Source organism: Uranotaenia lowii, chromosome 3 (assembly GCF_029784155.1).
Source record: "Uranotaenia lowii strain MFRU-FL chromosome 3, ASM2978415v1, whole genome shotgun sequence".
NCBI classification, from domain to species: Eukaryota; Metazoa; Arthropoda; class Insecta; order Diptera; family Culicidae; genus Uranotaenia; species Uranotaenia lowii.
This window is the reverse complement of record NC_073693.1, coordinates 101,723,892-101,748,566: the sequence shown is the minus strand read 5'-3', so window position 1 is coordinate 101,748,566 and position 24,675 is coordinate 101,723,892. Positions and strand designations below refer to the sequence as shown.

Genomic DNA, 24,675 nt, shown 5'->3' with positions numbered 1-24,675 from the left:
AAAGTTGGCAGAGCTACTGCACAAACATTTCAAGCTTGCACGAAGCAAGTAGGTTAAATAAAGACTTAGCCAAATCAAAAGATTATCAGGTTTCATACCTTAAAACCCCTAGTGGTGATTATACATCAAACGACGAAGAAACATTAAGTTGTCTATTCAATACTCACTTTCCAGGATGTGTTGATCAAGATTCGTCGATAGAGCCTGAGTTCTTTTCTGGAAGTCTAGATTCCTTGCATTTTGCTCGGAAAATAGTTACTACAGAATCGATCAAATGGGCAATGGATGGTTTTGCTCAATACAAATCTCCTGGAAGTGACGGTTTATTTCCAGTTTTGCTTCAAAAAGGTTTCGATCATTTCAAACACATATTAAGAAAAATAATGATAAGCAGTTTTGCTCATGGATATATTCCTAAACTTTGGCGGCAGATAGCCGTGAAATTCATCCCTAAAGGGGGACGATCATCATACGACGAAGCCAAAAGCTTTCGTCCTATTAGTCTAAGTTCATTTCTATTAAAGGCACTTGAACGTTTAATTGATCATCATATCAGGCAAGAATGCCTTGTCCAACATCCGCTTAATGCGACACAACATGCATACCAAACAGGAAAATCAACATTAACTCTTCTGCACAACGTAGTACATAATATTGAAAATAGTTTTTCACAGAAAGAATCATGTCTAGGAGCATTCCTAGACATAGAAGGAGCATTTGATAATGTCTCGTTTACATCAATAATGGATGCGGCACTACTTCATGGAGTGCCTAGTGTTATAACTAACTGGATTAGCGCAATGCTAAGTAACAGGAATCTTCATTCGTCTTTAAGACAGGCTTCAATAACAAAAGTTAGCACACGTGGTTGCCCACAGGGAGGTGTACTATCACCTCTTTTGTGGAACCTAGTTGCAGACGGCTTGTTGAGAAAACTCAATGACCGTGGAATACCTACCTATGAATTCGCAGATGATTATCTTCTGCTGGTAAGAGGTTTGTGCATAAGCACATTATTTGATATAATGCAACAAGCTCTGCGCTCTGTTGAACGATGGTGTTCTCATGTAGAACTGTCAGTTAATCCTCTAAAAACTAATATTGTATTATTTACTAAAAAACGTATCACCCGCGGGGTGCGCCCTCTGCTGTTTTATGGTTCTGAAATCACCGTGTCTGATCAAGTTAAATATTTGGGTGTCATTCTTGACTCCAAATTAAACTGGTCTGATCACATCGAATTCAGAATCAAAAAAGCATGCATGGCCTTCGGACAATGCCGACGTGCAATCGGAAAAAACTGGGGACTCAAACCCAAACACATTCACTGGATTTACTCCACAATAGTAAGACCAATTCTGGCCTATGGGTGTCTAGTGTGGTGGCAGAAAGGAGAAGTTGCAACAGTTCGGACTAAACTAAATCACCTTCAAAGAATGTGTCTCTTAGGGATGTCCGGATCGTTCACTACAACTCCTACTGCTGCACTAGAGGCTCTGTTTTCTATCAAACCTCTACACTTGTTCCTAAAACAGGAAGCCTTCTCATGTGCTTTTCGTCTACAGGCAGTTGTTCTCTGGCTGTCAGGAAATATCGAAAGATCATCGAGTCATACAAATGTGTGGCCTGAATTAGTTAGATTAAACAAGTTTAATCTAGCGCCAAACGATTTAACACTCTCGAGTAGTTTTCCCTACATGGGGTTCAAAGTCAAATTTCCTTCTCCTCAAGAATGGTTATCAGGTTTCGTAGAGGACCAAATGTCCTCTCATATTGTATTCTATACTGACGGTTCGTTATCAAACGGCCGTGCAGGTGCAGGAATTTACTGTCACGAGTTGAACATAGAATATGCTCAACCTCTAGGAAAATATTGTACAGTCTTTCAGGCTGAGCTATATGCTATTATGTATGGAGTGCAAATTGCACTTCAAAAGAAGATTATGTTCAGAACAATTTATTTCTGTTCAGATAGCCAAGCAGCTATCAAATTACTCAGTGCTTCCAGTTCTAGATCAAAACTGGTAATCGCATGCCGGAAAACAATCGAAGAACTTGCTGAAGGCAATGGATTAAACCTTCTATGGGTACCCGGACATAAGGGAATTTTTGGAAACGAATGCGCCGACGAACTCGCTAGAGCTGGGTCGGAAAAGGAATTTTACGGACCAGAGCCGGCTGTCCCAATATCACCATGTTGGTTCAGAAACCAAATTCAAACTTGGTCCTCTAACCAGCATAAACGATACTGGGAAGAGTTGGACACTTGTCGTCAAACAAAACTATTTTTAGAAAAACCATCTCCAATCATATCGAGTTACTTATTAACTTTAAATAAATCTCATTGCAGCATCTTGATCAGAGCACTCTCCGGTCATTGTAAACTCAACTATCACATGCACAACATTCAGCGTGCTGAATCTCCAGTATGTGGTAGTTGTGAATCAGACGTGGAAGATCCCTTCCATCTTATATGTAACTGTCCCTCATTTGCCAGACTACGTTTTCGTACTCTGGGATCTTACGCTTTAAGCGAATCTGAGTTTAAGAAATTAAACTTAAAAAACATTCTATCATTCCTTACCGAATGTAGAAAAGAGCTTTAATGCTAATAATCCCTAGTGGAAAGGCTTTACGCCATCTTAAATAGATTGAATTTATTTCTTCCTTTTATAGGTTTTTCAGATTTCTCAGGTAAATGATGAAATCTTGGATAAAAAAAAAGGCTAGGCACAATTTTCCCGTATGTTTGGATAACGTGCCGCTATTAAGCCTACCCCCATTCTGATACCTGATACCTGATATAATAGTATAGGAAGAATAGCACATAGTAAATCTCACTCGCTCCAAGTCAAAATTATTTATTAGCTTACCAGAAGATCACATGCCAAGTTTCAGGAAGATCTGACCATAGGGAGGGGTTGCTTGAGTCTCAAACGTGAATAAAATTTTGAGGTTTTCTGCCCGGGAGGAACAAAAAATACTGGTTTTTCATCAATAACTTCTTTCATCACTAGCCGATTGTTTTTTGGGTAATTTTTTTAAAGCCTAAGTTGAGACAAATATTTAACCCGAAGACTGCAACACGATTGGACTTGAAGTAAAAAAGTTATTGCAGTTCAAAGGCCGCAAATTTTGTCCAACAGGCAATGAGTACTTTTTACGCATTGCGTTTTATACGAGAATTTTCGACCTAAATACAATCTTTGAGCCGCAATAACTTTTCTGTTTCAAATCCAATCGAGTTGCAGTCTTCTGGTGAAATATTTGTCTCAACTTAGGCTTTAAGATAGTTAACCATAAAAAACAATCAGCTAGTGATGAAAGAAGTTATTGATGAAAAACCAGTATTTTCGTTCCTCCCGGGCAAAATACCTCAAAATGTTATTCACGTTTGAGACTCAAGCAACCCCTCCCTATGGTCAGATCTTCCTGAAACTTGGCATGTGACCTTCTGGTGAGCTAATAAATAATTTTGGCTAGGAGCGAGTGAGATTTATCATGTTTCATTCATCCTATACTATGATAAGTGTACTGCGGTTTGTTAAATTATTAAAAACTACAAACAATACTATTATGGTAAAATAGACATAACTTCTTCAATTTTCAACCGATTTTGATAAACAACCATTTGAAATATTTGTTTAAAATTGACAATTCAATCAAATTTTTTGAATGCTACCATCGAGTCTAAAACTTTCGTTGAAACAAAATTTTCTTTAAAAAAAATGCGTTTTATATATTTTTTCTCTCATAAAGTCACTAATATTAACAAAAATGTTGGTCAAACGCAAAAACGGTGTTCAGATGATCGATACAAAATTTATTCACCTTTAACATGCAAAAGAGGGATTTCAAATTACTGTTGTGCCGTCCGAGATATTTCAATCTAAGTACAAGAACTTTTTTAATTTTCCGAAATTTCATATTTGGAGCATAACTCAAAAACGGTTCTACTGAGATTTTTTTAAATTTCATTTTCGGATTCAGCGCCCTTTTTCACATTAGAAATGACCTTCAGTTTACTGAGTTCAAAAATGCTGTAAACTAGTGTAATTAATATAAGATTTAATTTAAAAAAAATTAAAAAGGTTTTTATTTATGTAATTATTAAATCAAAACCTTTATTTAATTTTTTTTTGTAATGTTTCAAAGTTTTGTCAAAAAAGGTTCCGAATTTTTTTAAATGGGACCAACATTTTTTTTTAAAGAAAAGCTGATAGAAAAAAATGCATCTTTGTATTTGATGAATTTAGTGAACATTAGCTCTCAAGTTCTTTGCATCTAAAAAAAAATGTGAATTTTGTGGCCTTCTGTAATTTTTCAAAAAACTTATCAATGTGGAGATGAGCATTTAGTAGAATAAGAAATTAAAAACTTAAATTGAAGCAAAAAAAATTTTTTTTGAGGAATATTTATAATAAGCAGGGAACTTGTAATGACGTTTTAAAAAAATCAAAGTGATAAATAGAAATCGAGCATATCGTTTGGTCATGTGAGGTCAACCTGGCCGCTAGAACTTTTTAAATAAATTTTCTTCGGGACCGAGGAAAACCACACTGCATTCCAGTAATAGATGTACTAGCTGCGATAGATATTGATTACGTGGTCGAAACATACCTTTTTCTAAAAATTATTGAAATGCGCCAATAATTCTTTTCTTTTTCATATTTCCTTATCTATTTTCTGTTCTTTTTAGAAGATGACGAACTAAACCTAAGCAAACAATTGTAAACAGCCAGAACGAGTTTGGCTCCTCTAAGCTTTAATGAGCCGTTTCAAATAAAGAAATTACAAAAAAAAGTGATCGATAATGAAATTGAGGTTTAAGTTGATTTTGGCTAATTCTGAAAACTATCGTCATTATGAAACGCCTGTAAAATGGCTACAGATTTGTTAACAAGCAAGTTAAGTATTCGATGAATTGATTTTGAAGTAACAATGTAAGCTTCAAATTCCGAATTGGTTATACTTCTTAATAAAAACGTATTCTGAATACAACCCGTTTTTTATGTCAAGATTTCAGTTTCAATGCAGATGGGCCTTTTAAATAACATACTGAAATCTACATTTGAAAATCAATTTGGGAAAGTCTTAGACCATGAGTGATTTAGGAATAAATTCCGCTGGAGGCGAGCTAATTTTTGACATGTGCGGTAAATTCCTTTCTTAAAATAAAACTTTACGTGGAAAAATTTTCATGGGGGAGTTAAATTTAAAATAAAAGTTAAAATTCTATTTCCATTCATGACACTTGACATAAGGGGATTTTTTTTTATTATCTGACAATTTGCGCCGGGGGTCTTCAGATTTTCCCCAAAATTGAAAATTTGGCTCATTTTTGCGACTTAAAAACAAGTGTATTTTTTCAGATTTCTAACATTTTTATTTTTTGAGTTAGCTTCGGTTAGATTTTTTTGTCCATAAAAAATAACCATTTTTCAAAGCTACATAACTCTGCTATTTTTCAACGGAAATTATAAAATAACACATCAAAATGCTTGGAATTTTATCAGCTTTCCAAATAAAATAGTTGCAAAAAAATAAATAAAGACCTTTAATATGAAAAGTTGTATATAAACTTTAAATGGCGTCTAAAAGTACCGTCTGCACCACCGAATATTTTGCAAAAAATACCATTGAATAGCTCAATTTATGATGCAACTTTCATCTGAAGACACCAAAGTGGGCCATCAACACCCTGAAGAGTTATGAAAGAAATAATGACGATAAATCTCTTTTTTTGCGACGAAAACAAACAATGGTCGAACAACTACACTTACATATGGAGGTAGCCCGCACTTCTAACAACATGGAAACAAAAGAACTTGCCAAAGCAGGTAAAAAACACTACTTTTTCGTTCTTTGTAGAGTGTTTGCAGCATAACTGACTTTAAATTTTAACCAAAATTCTTAGTATCGTATTGTTAATGTGATATAACAAGTAATGGAAATGTTGCTTTTACAACCTGGTCAGGTCATATGCTATATAACTTATTAACTTTTCGATCAAAGATCATTGTGAAGCATAATCAATGCCAAAAATATAAGGTTCAGTTCCTGTGTTTGGAATCACAAAAATGTGATTAAAAAATGAAATATAGACGTGCTTTACATAGTTTTGATATCGGGAGCTAAGCACTGGACACCAAAATCCATTTCCATTGATCAAAAACAAAGAGTGTGGCACAAATGTAGAAATAATCTAAGTGCTCAGTATGGCCAGCCCAGGCTGTTAAAAGCATCATTCCCATTGTAGGTAATATGAAATTGAAAATATAATCTTTTAACCGAATTTGTTTTCTCCATTCGCCCAGTTTTGAAGTTTACCATACTAGAACGAACATAATTCGTCGTCAGTGTTTTGCTACCTCGATCGCTCACAAACGAATCTTCAGTGTTCCACCGTCCATTTTAAATCAAATCTGGAGAATTCCGGATGCCAAACTGAGCGCATAAACTTCTAAAAATGACAGCCAAATTTGCAAAACTTATTGTGACCTGGTGCAAAACTGGGTATAAAAGAATACGTTATTAGATTTTTGGATATAACATGAAGTCAGTTAAGCTGCAACACTCTACCGCCCCTACTTTCATAACAGTTCCATATGCAACAACAAGCAAGCGAGAAAATCAGCTTTTCCTGTTTTGGAATGCATTCTTAAATTGTGATCACCACTTTCGGCATAAACGAAAATCGTTTCTCGGTCGTCATAATAAATCGTAAGACCTGAAATTTTCCAAAATGGGGTATTGGTAAGGTCGAGAGCACCATTTTTATTCATTATGGGACTGTTTATCGACCATATTTGAAACCTTTTTCAAATCTACTCGCATTACAATCCTATACAAAATATTTTTCTCTCACCAAGCCACTTTCTTTTTTTAAATTATTCAAAGCTATAAATCAAAGACTATTTAGCCGAAAGAAGCATTGAAAAGTAACCAAATCCGTGGTATTCCACATATAGAACCGTTATTCGAGTGTATTTCATATAGGACAGCCACAAAATGTTTTTTTTTTTCGAAGTTTGTAGAACAAAACCTCATTTTTTAATGTTTATTTTGAATCCCTATGTTGACCTAAAATGACGAAAATTCATATGGGACTGTTATGCGAGTAGGGCACAAAAAATAGTGTTTTTTACCTGCTTTGGCAAGTTCTTTTGTTTCCATGTTGTTAGAAGTGCGCGCTACCTCCATATGTGAGTGCAGTTGTTCGACCATTGTTTGTTTTTGTCGCAAAAAAAGAGATTTATCGTCATTATTTCTTTCATAACTCTTCAGGGTGTTGATGGCCCACTTTGGTGTCTTCAGATGAAAGTTGCATCATAAATTGAGCTATTCAATGGTATTTTTTGCAAAATATTCGGTGGTGCAGACGGTACTTTTAGACGCCATTTAAAGTTTATATACAACTTTTCATATTGAAGGTCTTTATTTATTTTTTAGCAACTATTTTATTTGGAAAGCTGATAAAATTCCAATGCATTTTGATGTGCTATTTTATAATTTCCGTTGAAAAATAACAGAGTTATGTAGCTTTGAAAAATGGTTATTTTTTATTGACAAAAAAATCTAACCGAAGCTAACTCAAAAAATAAAAATGTTAGAAATCTGAAAAAATACATGTGTTTTTAAGTCGCAAAAATGAACCAAATTTTCAATTTTGGGGAAAATCTGAAGACCCCCGGCGCAAACCCGTCAGATAATAAAAAAAAATCCCCATAAGAAACCACAAACTTTTATATTTAGAAATGAATCTTTAAATCAGCCTTAATTTATCATAAAGAAATTTTATTATTTGAACCGTTATGGTCACGATCTTTTTTTTAAAAAAAGGCCATCTTTTGTTGGCCATTTTGTTTTTCGGCTTAATTTTCAGACGCTACAAAATAATTATGTTTTTTTTTATTTCGTAATCTATCGTAATCTAGTGAACATTTAATTGATTCCAAAATGGTATAGTTTTTGTAATATAAAGGACAAATCTGAACATAGTCAAGGTAAAGTTCTATAGAAGAGGAGAAAGAAAGAAAATTACTTGATTTTAAAAATTTTCATCGAATAACAGCAGAAGTGTCAAAATCGTATTAAAGGATTAAACAAACTTCAATGTTAATTTTTAAATATACCTAAAAAAAATGTTTGAAACCATGGAAAAATCAAATTATTTCAAAGAGAAATTTTAGTTTATTTTTTGTTTTATCAAATAATCTGCATAAATCAAGTGAATTCCGGAGTTTTAAAATATTTCTAGGATGGCCAGATATAGACTTTCTATATGAGATTCATGAGCAAGCCTATTCGGCGCCGAATGTTCGGTACATCTCTAGTTTATACAAATCCGCTCAGTAATTTTTAAGATACAGCCAAAATAGTAGTCCGATCTATAAAGTCTGTTCCACATAGAATCTGGTCGGATAAAATAGATCATTTCTCCACAAAGAAATAACGTACAACAAAAGTAAAAATGTCATTTTGTAGGGTTTTATTGCACTTCAAGGAAAAAAAAATACATAAAAATCATATGTCAGCTTTTCGGATGAATTTTCGATCTTTTTTTGTGATACCACCCATCATTTCCTGCACAGTACTGCTGCGCTGGTAACCTCATTCACCATCTTGTTCCACCACTTTTCCATTTGAGCGCGTTTTTTCATGCTTCTGCCACATTTCTTCAGTTTGCCCTTAACTATTGCCCAATATTTTTACTTTACAATATTGATACTTTTTTCAACAAAATCGATCTCGTTCTCCTTATTCTTTATTCAGGGCAGAGTGGGATCTAAGTAGTCGGCGAAACTGAAGAGACGTGGTTGACAGAAGCTCCGAAAATTTATCAATTTTTTATAAGTTTGTACCAGTTTTGTTTTTGGAAATTTTTAAAATACCATCGTTTGAAGAACAAATTACACATTCCCCGATGAGCTGCTTTCCGAAACAGATGATTTGCCTACCAACTAAGTTGCTGTTCCGCCGTGGGTGACGAAATCGGGTGGACATTGGCCCGGGCTTATTCAGCTTAGCAAGATGTAGGAACCAGGTTAACGATTCCAGAGAGGAGTGTCAATGCTGTGCAACAACAACAATTTGGTGAGCTCTTTCCATTTTTAATAAGATTTAAATAATTTTCACCCATCAATCCTAACTGCCAAGTAGGATTTCCTATAAACGCAAATAACCCTCCCTCTACCTATCTGAAACAGCATCCTTATATGTAGGGTCGCATGAGTTCTCTTGCACCTGATAAGTTCATTTCGCTGTTCAGATTATCCCTATATGATTGCATTGACTTGTCACGGTGTACATTATGGTACCACATTGATTATCAATCAAAACACTTGAAATGAGTATTGAACCCAGGTACTCATTTTGGCATCAAGTGTTAGGCTTGATTGTTAGTTGTACCTCGTGTATCAGCTAATTCAAGATGTGTGTAGTCACCCAATGCTATGCTGCTATGCTATGCTAAAATCGATCTCGTTCTCCTTATACTACTTAACGACATCCCGACTGTAGTGGCAGCTTGCCAGGTCCGGGCAGAACTTTGCCGGACCTTTGTGGGACCGGATGAACCCTCTTCTGGAGACATTCTTCTTTGTAAACATTTCCATTCATTGTGTCCCCAGTGATGAAAATCTTAGACTTCTTCCCACAACTACAGCTTCCTTGCCAGATCACCAACTAACGAGCAAATTTATCTGCGAAAACAACCTTGAATCTACCCGCAACATTCCCTTTACGCTTCGCAAGGTAAAATTTGTTACCGGGTATTTGTCCAAAATCCATTTTAACGTAAGTTTCGTCGTCCATCAAAATGCATCCGTTGTACTTGGTCAATACTTTCTCGTACAACTTCCTTGCCCTGGTTTTGGCAACCAGGTTTTGTTTCAGCTTCCTATTGGGGTGTTTGCTTGCATGATACGACCGCAAGCCTTCTCGCAAACAAATTCGTCGAACTGTACTCTGGTTCGTCTTTAACTTTTTCGCCAAATCACGCAAGGAGATTCCAGGATTATTGTGAACTGATCGAATAACCTTTGCTCGCAGCTTCCGGTCATATATTCCATTTTACGCCTGGTTTGTTTTGCTCGATCCACTGTAAGGTTCTCCCGGTAACGTTGGAGCACCGAATTTACAGTCTATTTGAGATATTTCAGGAATTTCGCGATCTTTACCCCTGACCATTTCTCTACGTAAGTGTGCAGAATTTTCTCTCGCTTTTCGCGTTCCATCGTCGATAACTTTTGACTGACTGCTTCAATCTTGATGAAATTTCCACCACTAAGTAAACAAACCATCCGAATCAAAACACTGTCAATAGATTCGCAATGTGACAACTAGGGGCGCTGCAGTAAATGAAAAAATGCGACCAGATTTTATGTGAAACAGACTTAAAGACCCTAACCGGATAATTGTCCTCTTTTTTACCGCAAAGGAAGGTTAGTTAACAAGAAATTAAAATAGTTTTTATTTTTAAAATCGTTTAAATGGTTTTGATTCAATCGGCAGAATATCAATCTGAATCAAATCAAGGTGTCATTCATCAATACGTGCTGTACAAATGAGAAAGGTATCAAAGAGAAAAAATCACATCTAGGATTTATATCGGCACCACGTGCTTTGTAAATAAACTTGAAAAATACGCGCCCAAATATTCCCACTAATCAGTATGTTACACCATGGCTACTATCCTCTCGCGACGTTTGCTCGCGACGCCTCGACTATGGAGACGAAAACCAAACCCCCAAAGGAAAGAAAATTTCGAAAAATGGAAGCCAAGAATTTTAATTTCTTCGAATAATCACAAATATGATTATTACGGACAATTGATGATACTTTGTGTTTTTTCATTTGATATCGAGCCTACAGAATATTTCAAAAACAATTTCATTAGAATCGGTTGGGAAATTTCGGAGGACTAGTGCGAGAAATACCGTTACACGACAATTTTATATAATAGGAAATTTATTTATCTCACGGTAGATTTGTAAGATTTCATTAAGACCTTTAATTGTCTCGTCAAAATCTATCAAACCGTATACTGCACATCCGTGTACACCAGAAAGCCTTAAACCGTCATTGCCTAGATCCAAGTTGCGATATTTTAACATCCCATGAAAATCAACAAACGTTGAGCCTCGTCCAAAGCTACCAATTTTTTACTCCAGAATTCAGAATGGAGGAAAGTAAACAAACCGAGCAAACATCCGCCGACCAGCAGAAGCACACGCACTTACGGTCGTCTCAGTTTGATGGAGTTGTTTTTCCTCGAATCGCTAAAATCCCTGATCCGGTTATACCTATCCTTTCGTTTTTTTTTTTTGGAATAGCTTCGTTTTAAAACCAAGGCACCCAGATTTTTCAAAGGTGTTTCAAGTTTACATTTAAAATTAAAAACACCATCAAATTCTTACTTGAAAGATATGTTGAATTTGAACATTAACAGTAACTATAAATTTTAACCATTTTGTAACTTCATAAAAATTTTCGGTGTATCAAGTTAGATGAATGTAGCAGAGGAAGGATTCTCGAAAAGCCTAGTTACCTACTTTTTCGTCTGCGTTTGATTCATGCAAATGCGTATCTCTCCTCTCGCGGTGCTAATGGCTTTCGGGTTAGATTATAGTCTACGGGTTGAATTTTCTGCGTTCCAAACCTTTGCCGCAATAACGGTCAAAGCTGATTAGACCCTCAGATCTTCGGGAAGGTCGAACCAGTTCAAAGGTATACCTTGCTCAAGCTGAAGCACCGGAACTTTTACGGAAATGATCTTGTAAATTTATTGGCTACAAGCACATTATCGTTGAACACTTTTAAACGAAGAGCGTCGTTTTGCTTTGCTTTCAGGTTGCGTTAGTGAAAAAGACAGAGAAAAGCCGGAATCGGAAACCTTGTAGCAACATTAATGGTTATGGTAATTTATACATCTTGGGTAAAGAGGATGCTGGAATCATCTCGATAGGAAGAAAACAGCGATAAAACATGTTTTCGAAACCAGACTAAACTTCCTCAATAGTTTACAGAACTTAAAAAAAATGCCAGGGAAAGATGGTTCGTGGTGTTAGTTGAACAAAACATTGAATCTTCGATATTACTAAAGAAAGGTATAATTTAGTTAATGAATATATATAGACTAGACTAGACTTTTTATGAATCTTCTAGATTATTAAAACAAGTTTCAGAAATCAATTGCTTGCTGTACATAAGACGTTGATGATGTACTGAATTCAATTTCATTTTACTCGAATGAAGTTCAATCAGGCCTGTTCAAAGGACCTGTCCATTTGAAGAGTTTTCGAAAATCAAATTTAGCTAGAAGACGGTAGCCAGACTTCCGGATTTTCCGATTATATAATTCAAAATTTGGGAACAGTCCAGCCCAGCCCGGGTGTCTGGATTTCATTGAAAAAGCCTAAATTTGGCTCGGATTTATTCACTATATTTGACAAATAGAAAAAAAAGACAAATTGTGTTGAACAAATTTTTTATGCTCCAAAACCATTATTTTTTTTCGCTAGTTTTACAAAAATAACCATAAAAGATTTTTCTTAAGTCTGAAAATTGATTTAAAATCTGTCAAAAAATTATGATGAAAAAAAATAATTTTTCAGTTTTTTTTTTTGATTTTTGTTAAGTAACTTTTGGATTTTGACAAAATTTGCCCGGATATTGCCCGAATTTTCGGTTGTCAATTTTGAAAACAAATGCCCGGATTTTTCCAGGTTTTTAAGTTAAATTTCCGGTATTTGCCTGGCCAGGCAACGTGCTGAAAAATTTCTGGCAACCTTTAGCTAGTAAAAATAGTAACACAAAAAAAATGCACAATAAATAAGAAAATTGATTTTTAAAACATTCTGGTTAACAAGCAGTCTGGTTTACAAATTTAAATTCAATATAAGAAAATACGAAATAAAATTTCTAATAAAATCAGAATTTAAAGCTTCGGATATCGGACATAAGAATCAATGCAAAGAAATTGAATACATAAAAAAGAACAATTGATTGAAAAAAGTGAAATCCAAGTTCTAAAATAAAAGATCAACCATATTGAATAATTGGTAAGCAAAAAAAATGTTGATAATTGTCAATCTTTAATCATCTTGACTGAGACTTTTTTATCATTTTAACTGGAAAGGTTAATCAAAAAATCCGTGATTAAAACAGGTAATGGAAAAAAAATAATTAAAAGGTGAGTTATCAATTTGGAAAAATGAAATATCAATTTTTTATTCAAGAAAATATCCAAAACACAACTTTTTTTTTTTAAATTAATTTATAAATAAAGAACGAAATCTTGAAAATGAGTTCAGATCTTATTTCATAATGGTGACTTTCACCTGTTTTGTATTTTGTTTTGCGTTTTTTATTTAAATTCCGAAATTGAATAAAAATTCTGAATTCCTAATTTGAAATCGATTTCAGAATCTTAATTCCAAATAAAATTTACCAATAATCATGAACCTTAAAAAGCATTTTATTACAGAAATTTCTTTTTTGAATTTTGAATCTTTGATTTTCTCTATGAATGCTTTCTTGGGTAGTTCAAAAAGTAAATCTGAATGAAAATTCCGAATGATAAAACTTTGATATTTCATATCAAGATTACCTTTATGGAACTTTTTAAAGTATCAATTCTGCAAAAGATTTAAAAGTAAAAATTTCAAATCCAAATCTTTAAACTGGTTTGTTTTTCTAAATGTTTTCTTTTCCTATTGCGGAATGACGAGTTTCGAACATGAAAAATGAATCTTATTTTAGTTTTAAACGCAAAACCAAGATTTGAATCAGGATTTTTTCCCAACGATGAACCGTACGGAAAATCAAGAATGCTCATAAATAGGCACCAAAGTTTGCTTTTTATTAAAAAAAAATTGAAACCAGAAAAACGGAAATAATTGATAGTTTTTCGCACCTATCCGGCCTTTTGATTACAAATTTTATTACCCAAAATCTGGGCAATATCCAGGCAAATTTGAGAATTTTTCTACGTAAAATCAAGAAGAAAAAAACTCGGTAAGTTGTTTTTTTTTTTAAAGAAACACATGAGCCAGATTATTTGAATTAGCTTTGCTTAAAATAATGTTTTGGACGTAAAATACATAATTGTTAACACACAATTTAATTTTTTTTTATTTTCCAAACATTCGGAGAAATTCCGGGCATCCAAGCAACCTGAGTGAGTCTAATCTTATTGAAAATTCGATATCTGAGACCAAGGACTGTACCCGAAATTCATGCATTAACATTTTTGTGAATAACTTTTGATAGCGTTTTTCGACTAGAGTCTTCAAATATCTATCAACAAGTGAGAATTTTTTTTTAACTGTAATAAAACTGTGAACCTGGGAAAAGATTTTAAGGTTTTGGCCTCAGTTTTGAGTCAAGATTGTAACTTTTGATTCACTTAAGACGTTTATAAAAATAAGATTAAAAATTTAAAATTTTGAGTTTAGAGAAGAACATTTTGCTTGACATATTTTTTGGACCCTAATGGAGAGGGGGGGGGGGGGGGGGGAAGCAAGAAGCCAAAAAGACCAAAACATTTAGTGATGTTTTTTTAATTATTACCAAATTTGCGTTTTTTAACATTTGTGAACTAAAAAATTCCATAGTTATTATTAAAAACTTAATTATTAAATTAAATTTATAACTCCAGGTTATACTTTTTTGTGCCTATTTCTTACTGAATAATTTAGATGAATTTTGATTCCTAAGCTCGAATCTTTTGTCGGATTTTGCCTATCATCTCTAGATTGTTGATGTAGAATTTATAAGTTTATAAATGAATCAGGTTAAGGTGACACGAATCATTGATTACTGATGAAACAAAAAACCTACATATAAAAAACAAAAAATGATTTTGATTTTTTTTAAATCCTTTCAATTCAAAAATAATGTTAGGCTTAGATATTCCAAGATCAGAAATACAGTGATCTTGAACAGTGTAATTCTACATTTTATCGTTCTGGAATAACACAATTAAGATTAAAAAAAGTTTTTATTTTATTTGACAACGTTATTGAAGAGGAAAAACGATTTGGCTTTTGCTATATATAATTTTCTAAAATTCAATTTGGTTAAAATTTTGTTTCTAAAATTTGTGAAATTCGATTTGAACAGAATGGATACAGTGAACAAGAAGAAAATTTTTATTACTTTTTTCGCAGAAGCCAAAATTACTGCGGTCTTCGGGGAATTTTATCATCTTTGAATTAGTATTTTTTTTCAAAATTTTTTCAATGTTCTAGATTTTGTTTTAAAAATCAATATTTTGATTTTTAGAAAGTGCTGAAATATCATTCAATAAATATGATTTTCACTTATACAAAAAATTATTTAAGAAACCAAAACTGACATAAAAATAACTAATTAAATATTTGATTTCAGGGAACCAAAATTAATCATAATAAGTTTCATCTCTAAAAAATGTGAATTTATTGGCCTTGTATAATTTAACAAAACCCTTTTGAATGTAAAGTTGGGCATTTAAAAGAGAAAGAATCACAAAACAAAAGTTGGGGCCAAAATTGGTTTCTTGAAAAATATTTCAATTCAGCATTGAATGTGTAAAGACTTAAAAGTTTTTTTTTTAGAGTCAATATGATTTGCTATTAGCATTTTACGTGACAGTTTTTTGTTAGCATATTCTGTTGACTATCGTGAGTAGTTAAGCCTGACACATGGCTCCCAGCTTGTTGATGTGTTGATTAGTGTTTCGATGAATGCATTTTGAAGTTAAAATGGTTGCTTGAAATTCTGGACTGATTTAGTGCTACTTCTTGAAGGAAACCCACTCTAAAAACGAGATAGGGGTTTTGAGTGTAAAAATTTGAATTACAAAACAGCAGTTTGATGGAATTACAACTCGCAATTTAGAATTCATAGTTTCAATAAAGTGTCATAAAATAAAATTTATAAGGCTTAAAGAGATTAGGAACTAAATTCCGCCGATGGCGAGCCAATTTTCTGGCATATTTGTTAACACTTATTCTAAATAACTTTTGGGATCAAATAATGTCCCGGTTCTACGGTCGATTCATTTCTTGAACTGAAAAGATTAATGGGAAAAAAAATCTCCATGGGAGCGTGTCAATAATTGTTTTGCGTCAAGTACTGATCAGCCTTTCAAGGAAATTAAGCTATTGCATGTTGTGGACTTCATCTCAAATTCAGCTGATGCAAAAGCGGTCAAAATGATTTTTTGCTCGGTCATCTTGGGCTACACTTATGATGCCAGAATTTTTCCCCCACGAATCCGAACCAGGTAGATCCGGGCTTTTTTATCAAATAAACCTGGCAAAATCGAGGAATTCGATTTAAAAATTTTCAAATAGAAATTCGGCAACATCCGGCAACATTTTGGCCAACAGGAATTTTAAAATTATTTTTTCACGTCGAAACTCACCAGTACAATTTATACTTTTTTAGGCTTCCAAAAACGTTCATGACTATTTTGATAAAACTTGCTCAAAAAAACCTGTTTTTGGACTCAAAAATTATCATGATTCATTATGAGCTTTTCGTTTGATTCTTCATTTAATTTTTTTTATTAAGATGAATCACCGTGTATTTTGTTTGAAATCAATTGTTATGGCCTTATCGGTGAATGTTATATTTTCATAGTGAGAACATTTCATGATTTGAAAATAATAGATGGAAAGAAGAAGATTAGAAGAAAATTACAGGTGTTAAAAATGAGCGGGTAGAAATTTTTAAGAAGCATTTTCATTTCGAACCAAGCACGGAGTACGTAGAAAAAAAAGTTGGCCAGAAATATTTTTTAAGTTTGAAGTCAATAAAAGTGTTTATTTTGACTCATCAAACGTTTTTTGGATCAATTAATATATTTTTTACCGTTTTCGCAATTTTTCATAATTTTCTTTTAGAAATTTTCTAACATTTATATGACAAGATAGATAACCCTGGTTAAAAAAGTTATAAAATTAAGAAAAACCTAGATTTTTTTTTATTTGTTCAAACTTCAAACTTTATCTAATATATAAAGATGAGTTGGGCTATATATGTTTGTATATATATATGCACCTTATACAAATCCACACTGCTTAACCGATCAGCTTGAAATTTGGTACAGTTATGTAAACGGACATGAGAAATGTCGAGGTAATTGTTTTGAGCCCCTCCCACCTAAGAAAAGGGACCCTCCCATACAACATACGTTTTTATTCGCACGAACCAAAAGTCATGGCACCCATTTGTCAACCGATTTTCGTTTCTTTTGGCGAGATTGTTTTCACCATCACCATGGGCCAGGCATTAGAAACGACCATCCAAAGCTCACGTGTACTGGAAAGCACATCAAAGCTTGCTGAGCATAAACAAATTGAAAGGATAAATTTTGGCGGGTGTTTTTTTTCCTTCTACTGTTCAAAGCACGTGATACCGGTGCGAGGCGTTTGATTGCAACAATGAGCCTTCATTTAGAATAAAAAAAAACTACTCGCATGTTAGAAATATATTGAGAAGAACAGTGGTTGAGAATCTACTAGAATATGCAGTGTGTAAAGTATGGGTACATTAATTCATGTTCATTATGAATTAACTTCTTCAGTTGAATAACTATTTGGACTGAAAACTAATGTTCCAGCTTTTAGGAACCATCCATTTTGATATTTTTGGAACTCCTTAAAGAGAAACAATTAATAAAACTGAGGATTGTAGGTTCAAGGCTGCCATCTCAACACTTTGATTGCCTTGTAGGAATTTAATTTACAATAGGAATAAGAGAATTAAACGTTCATTTTTTGCAAAAAATTAAAACCAAATCCAACTTACGAGACTTTTAGTGATTTAATTTGAAGTTTTTAGTTTTGTACAATTCAATTTCTTTTGTAAATTTTTAAATGTTTAGTTATTATTGATCATCGATGTGTTCAATTCTACCATCGAATTATAAGAAAATTTAAAAAAGCACATTGAAAACATGCAGAGGTTTCAGCGGAAATCTATTTAGAAATTTCTAAGTACAAAAAAAACTTAAATGGGTATTCCATTCTACGAGGAGATCTTGAAAAGAGGTCGTTAACATTTGTTTATAAGCTTAATACATGGGATTTTCACTAGATAACCCATGGAAAAGATAAAAAAAATATTATCATTTGATAAAAAAAGGTAATTCAATTCAAGCTTCCTAAAAAATGGTGAGTGTAAAATGTGGTTGCCAAAATTGCCTTATCGGGACCAGCCAATTTTATCGAAAAACCTGGCCAAATCCAGCATTTGATTTCAAAATGTTCAAACCGATATCCTGGCAATATCCGGGCAAAACCGCGGAGTTATTCAGTAAAAATAACGAAAATATACTCGCAATTTTTTTTTTTTCAACAAACCACATCAGCAGATTTTAAATTGATATCAAGCTTTCAAACACGGGTCATGAATATTTCGAAAACTTGACATTAAAAACTTCTTTTTGAAGGTAAAAATGAAAAATTATAATAATTATAAAATCTCAGTTTATGTTACGTTTTAAAAATGATGTGAATAAATCAGAGCAAAATCCGAGCTTCTTGCAACAAGATCTGGGAAACAAGGCCAGACCGGACTAACCTCAAATTTTGATTCAAATGTTCTAGCAAATCCGGATTAATCCGGGCAACCTGGCAACCTTACGTTGAAATGTTTTTCGTGATTGAATGCCCAGACAACCAGAAGTCGTATTTTCTTTTACAGATTACATCGTATAGAATGTTATTTATACTCATTCTCGTATATCTGCACCTACAATGTGCGGTCCATGCATTTTCTTTATCGTATTTAAAAGCATTGCATGATTTTATTATGACAAGAAGAGAGACTTGTATTTATGTACATATGAACTCGACCTTTGTGTACGACAATTCGCAAAAAATCCGTGAAACGACCGATATACGGTGATCAGCCGTGACTGAGAGATTTTGTCGTGCTATACATAAAATAATTCAAAATAAAAAACGTATATAACTGCATTGATTCGTAATAATGTGCATGCATTCGTATACCTTTGCAAATTAATTCGCATGTCTGATTTTCGTAAAACGTATTTGCTGGCAATCGTAAAAGAATACAAAAAAGTTCAATAAAATCGTTTATAATAATGGGACATCGATGATTGGAATCGAATTAAAGGAGGCTTCAAAATGTTGGTCTATTTTTAGATCATCGATGACGTGTTCTACGATTTAGAAGATTTAAGTTATAGAAATATACGATTTGCTTTTGGTTTAATGCCTTGGAAGAAAATCCCCTTGAATTTATATATTCCAGATAGCGTCGAGGAACCATCAAGAGCTGCAGATCGTATGGCCAGGGGATCAAGTCCAGGTACTAACAATAAAATCAGCAATCAGGCAAATGATAAATTTGTACGATATAAACTTGAATTTGATAGCAAAAAACGCATTTCTTTGAAATAATCTTATTTTTATTATTTTTATGGATGAATTGATTGGTTTAAAGTATAAAAAAAATTATAATCTTATTTTTATTCAACTGACGGAAAATGAGAGCTCTGCACTCAAGTCGCAAAAGACGACCAAATAAGTCGTCAAACTTTCCATATTGTTACGAAAAATGTCGTATATTACAACCTCAATCATCTATATGATGATGAAAATTGTCATAGTATATTCCAAGAAGAATCAGGGTAGTCGTAAATGATGCGCATGACAAGTCGTGCAAATCGTAATTTAATACAATCCAAATCAAGAATATGTTTGCTAATGTACCTATATGGCCTCCAAAATGATACGTATATACTGGTTTTGCTACATTATATACGATATGTTTGCAGGTATATTTGCATGTATATTTGCGTTGCAAATTCGAAATACCCACCAAATGGTTGTCTGGGTGGATAAGCATTCAAGGGAAATTAGTTCAAATTTCTATTAGCAAACCTAAAAACTATTAGTTATTCAATAATATGAAAACGATAAACTTTGCTAATAATCCCAATTAAAACTTTAAGAAGACTAACAAAACTTACAAAACTCACATGGCCAAACATGGTCCAATTTGTTATAATGATGAACGAAAAGCTTTCAAAATTTCAAAAAGTCGACTCATTTCGATTTATATTTTATGTGAACCCGAGCAAAGCCGGGTAAAATAAGCTAGTAACATCTAAATTGCGCGAGTTTGCGCGATTTTTTCTTTTGCATATGATTTTTGAAGTTATCAATTTTTGAATGATATCAAACATTTTGCCGGGACTTGCTGGGAACATAAACCAAAACATTAATTTGTTAAAAAATTAACGTTTAAAACATAAAATAATTTAAAAAATGTTCAAAGCACTGGAAACTGTCTTTATAATCATCGATTTTTATCTATTATACTTCAAAATATTATTGAAGCTCTCCATTTCAAATTTTCATTTTTAGTCACTACAGAAAGTTTTATCATAGATTTGTTTTAGTCGCGCTGATTCAACGATTTGTAGAAAATTTCTATCTAATCAAAATTCTTAAGTTTTGACAGCTGCTACAGCTTATAAATAAATCAGATGTCAAAAAAATGACCGGTACATGTTGCTAATTTTATTCAAGAATCAAAGAAAGATTGACATTAAAGTAACCAATGAAATTTAAATTTTGAGTTTTGGCCAGGTTTTTGGGTGAAATACTCCTGTGTCCCACGTAAGACCAACTATTGTGTTGTGTTAGACTAGGGTTGCCATCCGTCCCGCAAAAGCGGGACATGTCCCGCTTTTTCTCATGGAAAACTTTTACAAAATTAAGTGACTTACACTGGAAAAAATTAATTTTATCCTCTATTTGAATTCATTGGTTCAACACAAGAAATCATTTGAAAACGTGTTTTTTCTCAAAATAATCATAACAACACAAAAAAAATTCAAATTTGAAAGTTTACATCAGTAAATTCTGAACAGCCCTAAAGTTACAATAAGATTCAGATTCAGTTAAGCGTTCTTGGGGCACGTTCAACCATTGCAATTCAAAGAACTTTGGTATGAAGAAAATATTGGTAAAGTTGCTTCCAAATGTCTTTAGATTTTAATTTTTGCAGAGAATCTCAGTTAAATTGCCTTTTATACACCACCTTTTTCGACTGAATTGACCAAAGTTTATACAATGTATAAAATTTCCTTGAGTTTTCAATTTTTTAGAACTAATTTGAAATAAATTTGTTCTTACACCAAGGTTTTTTACTCGATATTAAATCCACCGTTTACATACAGGACTCGAAGAAGTCCTCTAAAAAAGCGTGTTAATTTGCGAGAATCATAGATAATAACCATGTTTACGTAAAAAAACCGTGTGAATAGAAGACATGTAAGAAAACTGAGCAAAATCAATACGCGCGAAAAAAAACCTTAGTGTACTTTCCTTGAATAGATTTGGCAAGCTTTTTCAAAGAGTTTCTAAAATGTCCCGCTTTTTCGGCTGTGTCCCGCTTTTTTCTGAAAGTATCTGGCAAGCCTATGTTAGACTCAACCCTGTCCGATTCTAACAATTAAAAAAGAAATTGATCCGTGCTTGAACAAAAGTTAAGTATGTGGTGAAAATGCTTCTTAAAAATGTCTACCCGCTCATTTTCAACATCTGTAAATTTCTTCTAATCTTCTTCTATACATCTATTATTTTCAAATCTTGAAATGTTTTCACTATGAGAACATAACATTCACCGATAAGGTCATCAAATCTACTGGAAACAATTAATTTAGCAAATAAAGTGAATAAATCCGAGCAAAATCAGGGCTTTTTCCAACGAAATCCGGACATCCGGGCCGGACCGGACTTTTTTCCCAAATTTGTATAAAATATCCGGGCAAGTCCGAGTAAAGTAGTAGCATGATTTTAAATGTAATTTTTCCTTCTTTTCCAGGTGGGTACGTTTGGTCATCTACTTTGATATACTGCTATTTAATTCGGTAAGTCTCTTTTATCCCGCAAACTGTTCCAATATAATTATCAACCATATGGAAGAAGATTTAAGAGCTCTTAATAGTTATTTTTCCGCCAACCTCTTGACCTTGAATCTTGCTAAAACAAAGTACATGATTTTTCACTCTCCTCGGAAAAAAATCGAACCACACAACGATCCTAAACTATCTACTACAATAATTGAAAAGGTAACAAACTTCAAGTACTTGGGAATAACTCTAGACGAAACTTTTTCTTGGCGCTTCCACATTGATCAATTGCAAAAACAAATATCATTTTTTAGCGGTATTTTATGGAGAGTAAAAGCATTTGTTCCACGTCATGTTTTACTGAAATTCTATTTTGCTTTCATACACTCCCGTCTATATTATTTGATAGCGGTTTGGGGTAGAGCACCATTGTCCCTCCTCTCCCGTTTACAAACCCTCCAGAATCGTTGCATTAAAACAATCTATAATCTTCCCCGTCTTTACCCAACCAATTTACTTTATTCCGATAGATCTCATAATATATTACCTCTCTCTAAACTGTGCGATTTGCAAACCGTAGTTTACGTATTCGATAATCTGCACTCGTCTAACCATAACCAAAACTTGATATTTAATGCAGGCCGTAGAGTTCATAATACCCGTCAATCTCACCATCTTATGCGCAGCACAGCCTCTACCTGTCTTAGTCAACGTCGAATTTCTTTCATTGGTCCTACGAAGTTCAACAGCCTTCCAGAAGATATAAAAAGCAGCTCTAGTAGAAACATTTTTAAGATCAAACTAATACAATACTTCAAAGTAAACCTAAACCAATAACCAACCACTAATTTAGCATTTTTTTTTTTTTGATAATTTTCTTAGCAGTAAATTTAGTTCTAATTATTTAGTTTTAGTTTTTTATTATCAATTCTTATAAATAAATAATTAATTTGTTAATCATTAAAATGGATCTCTTCAAAGGAATATTCTTCCACTGAGATTCATTGAGTAAAATTCTCTTTTGTTTTTTCATACTTCCTCGTAGTAAATAATATTTTTTACGTTCTCAGCATGATTAAAGTTTGTCCGCGTTTGAGTTTTTAATGTTATTTTCTTGTTTGCTGCCAGACATGCTGAGAACAGTTAGCGTCCATTACCAGGGGGCTCAAATGAGCTTTTTGGTATGGGGGAGTGTGGTGGGCCGCTAAGAAAATTAAAAAAAAAAAAGTTTTCATCCTGAAATGTAAACAGTGCACAAACAAATTCAATCTTGGCTTGTTAACCAACAGGATTGAGTCGATTCAAATAACTGATTAAAATAAGATGTCTTATTTAATTTGAAACAAATTTTTAAAACATTCAAATAACATTTTAATTTTTTGGTAAATTTTTTTGACTACCTTAATCCAAAGGTGAAAAAACTTCATCCACTCACACCTTATGGGATAGCATACAGATTCGTTCACGTTTCGGCACCATAAATCCTCGAAACCTTACCAATAAGACGGGTTTTAGCAAGGCGCATACGCACACACACACATACATACATCGAACGTTCGCCACATCCACAAACACGAGCTTACACCAGCACCTGCAACCTACACCATGTTCCATGTAGCTTCCAAAGCCAGGTGAAATCATAAGCCATAAATCCCGAAACAAATTTGCTACCCCATATACAGTATGTATGTAGGTAAGGGAAGGGCGATTCGTGTTTTTATTTCCCTGCTGCCGGAGCTGGTGTTATTTTCTCGCTTTCCTTGGGGCAGAAACATCAACAAGAAAAAAAAAACAGCAACCGAAAAAAGCTTAACTATCACATGTTTTTCCACCACCCCCACTCAAAGCGCCATCTGAGCAATGAATGGCGCGCTCAACTTTATTTTCGTTGTCGACGATGGATGTCAGGAATATGTGTATGAACGTTAGATTGGCCACCAGCTGAAATCGACGCGAGGGATTTGGTGTGCGGGGGTGGAATTACGTGTTCAATCTTGGCGCCCGGAAGCACGCACTCAATTGTGAAACACCAGAACAGGAGCCAACAGTTCCTAGTCAGAGCTTTATCGATGGCTCAGGCTAGTTCTCAATCATTTTGCTCCAAGGTAATTTATTTGGTGCGGCGATACCCATTGATCCTATTCGACGATACCAGTAAGATTTCACTATGTGTAGAAGACTGAGTCGATTTGGTGTCATTTTTGAATTTTTAAAACTCTGGGGTCTAAAAAGCTTCGTTTTGGTTTAATGCTTTTTTAAGTAACGTTTGCAAGATTTAATTTACCAAAATTCAGGGTATATAAAATTAGAATTAGACTTAAGATCGCACATTAAATTTATAATTTAAATTACATTTTACGATATCGAAACGTAAATTAACGGAAATAAATTAACGGAAATGATAATCTTTTAAAGTTAAAGAGAGGAATATTTTGATTCATGAATCCTTTACCGAAGCATATTACTTTTTTTGGGTTTTGTTTATATGAGTTTTTTTAACCAGTAAGGCCTAGAATAATTGCTATGCTCAAATCGACTGAGTACAAACCAGCATCTAATCAATGTGAGACACTTACCTTTTCGGCATTTGCTTCACAAGTTGATAGGTGGTTTTGCATATCCTGGACATATTCAGTCAAGACTTTCACTGCCAGCAGCTGTTCCTTGGATATCTGGTACAGATGTTTGTTTGCTTGAATCGAAAAAAAAAACAAAACAATTATCAGCGTTTTTGTTGTAATAATTAAAAAAAAATGTTGTCATTTTAAGAAATATATCATACTCTCAAGTAAGAA

General features: G+C 33.5%; 2 protein-coding genes across 14 annotated transcripts in view; one reads left to right on the top strand and one right to left on the bottom strand.

Moving 5' to 3' along the window:
- LOC129757026 (glucose transporter type 1) overlaps window positions 1–24,675 on the top strand; it is an 875,183-nt gene that overhangs the window by 337,259 nt on the left and 513,249 nt on the right. The window lies entirely within an intron of this gene.
- Window positions 1–24,675, bottom strand: part of LOC129757024 (uncharacterized) — a 259,813-nt gene that overhangs the window by 193,172 nt on the left and 41,966 nt on the right. For both annotated transcript variants that reach the window (XM_055754109.1, XM_055754110.1), the window contains exon 5: window positions 24,457–24,572. In XM_055754109.1, coding sequence (XP_055610084.1) covers window positions 24,457–24,572 — 116 coding nt within the window. The remainder of the gene's footprint in view (window positions 1–24,456; window positions 24,573–24,675) is intronic.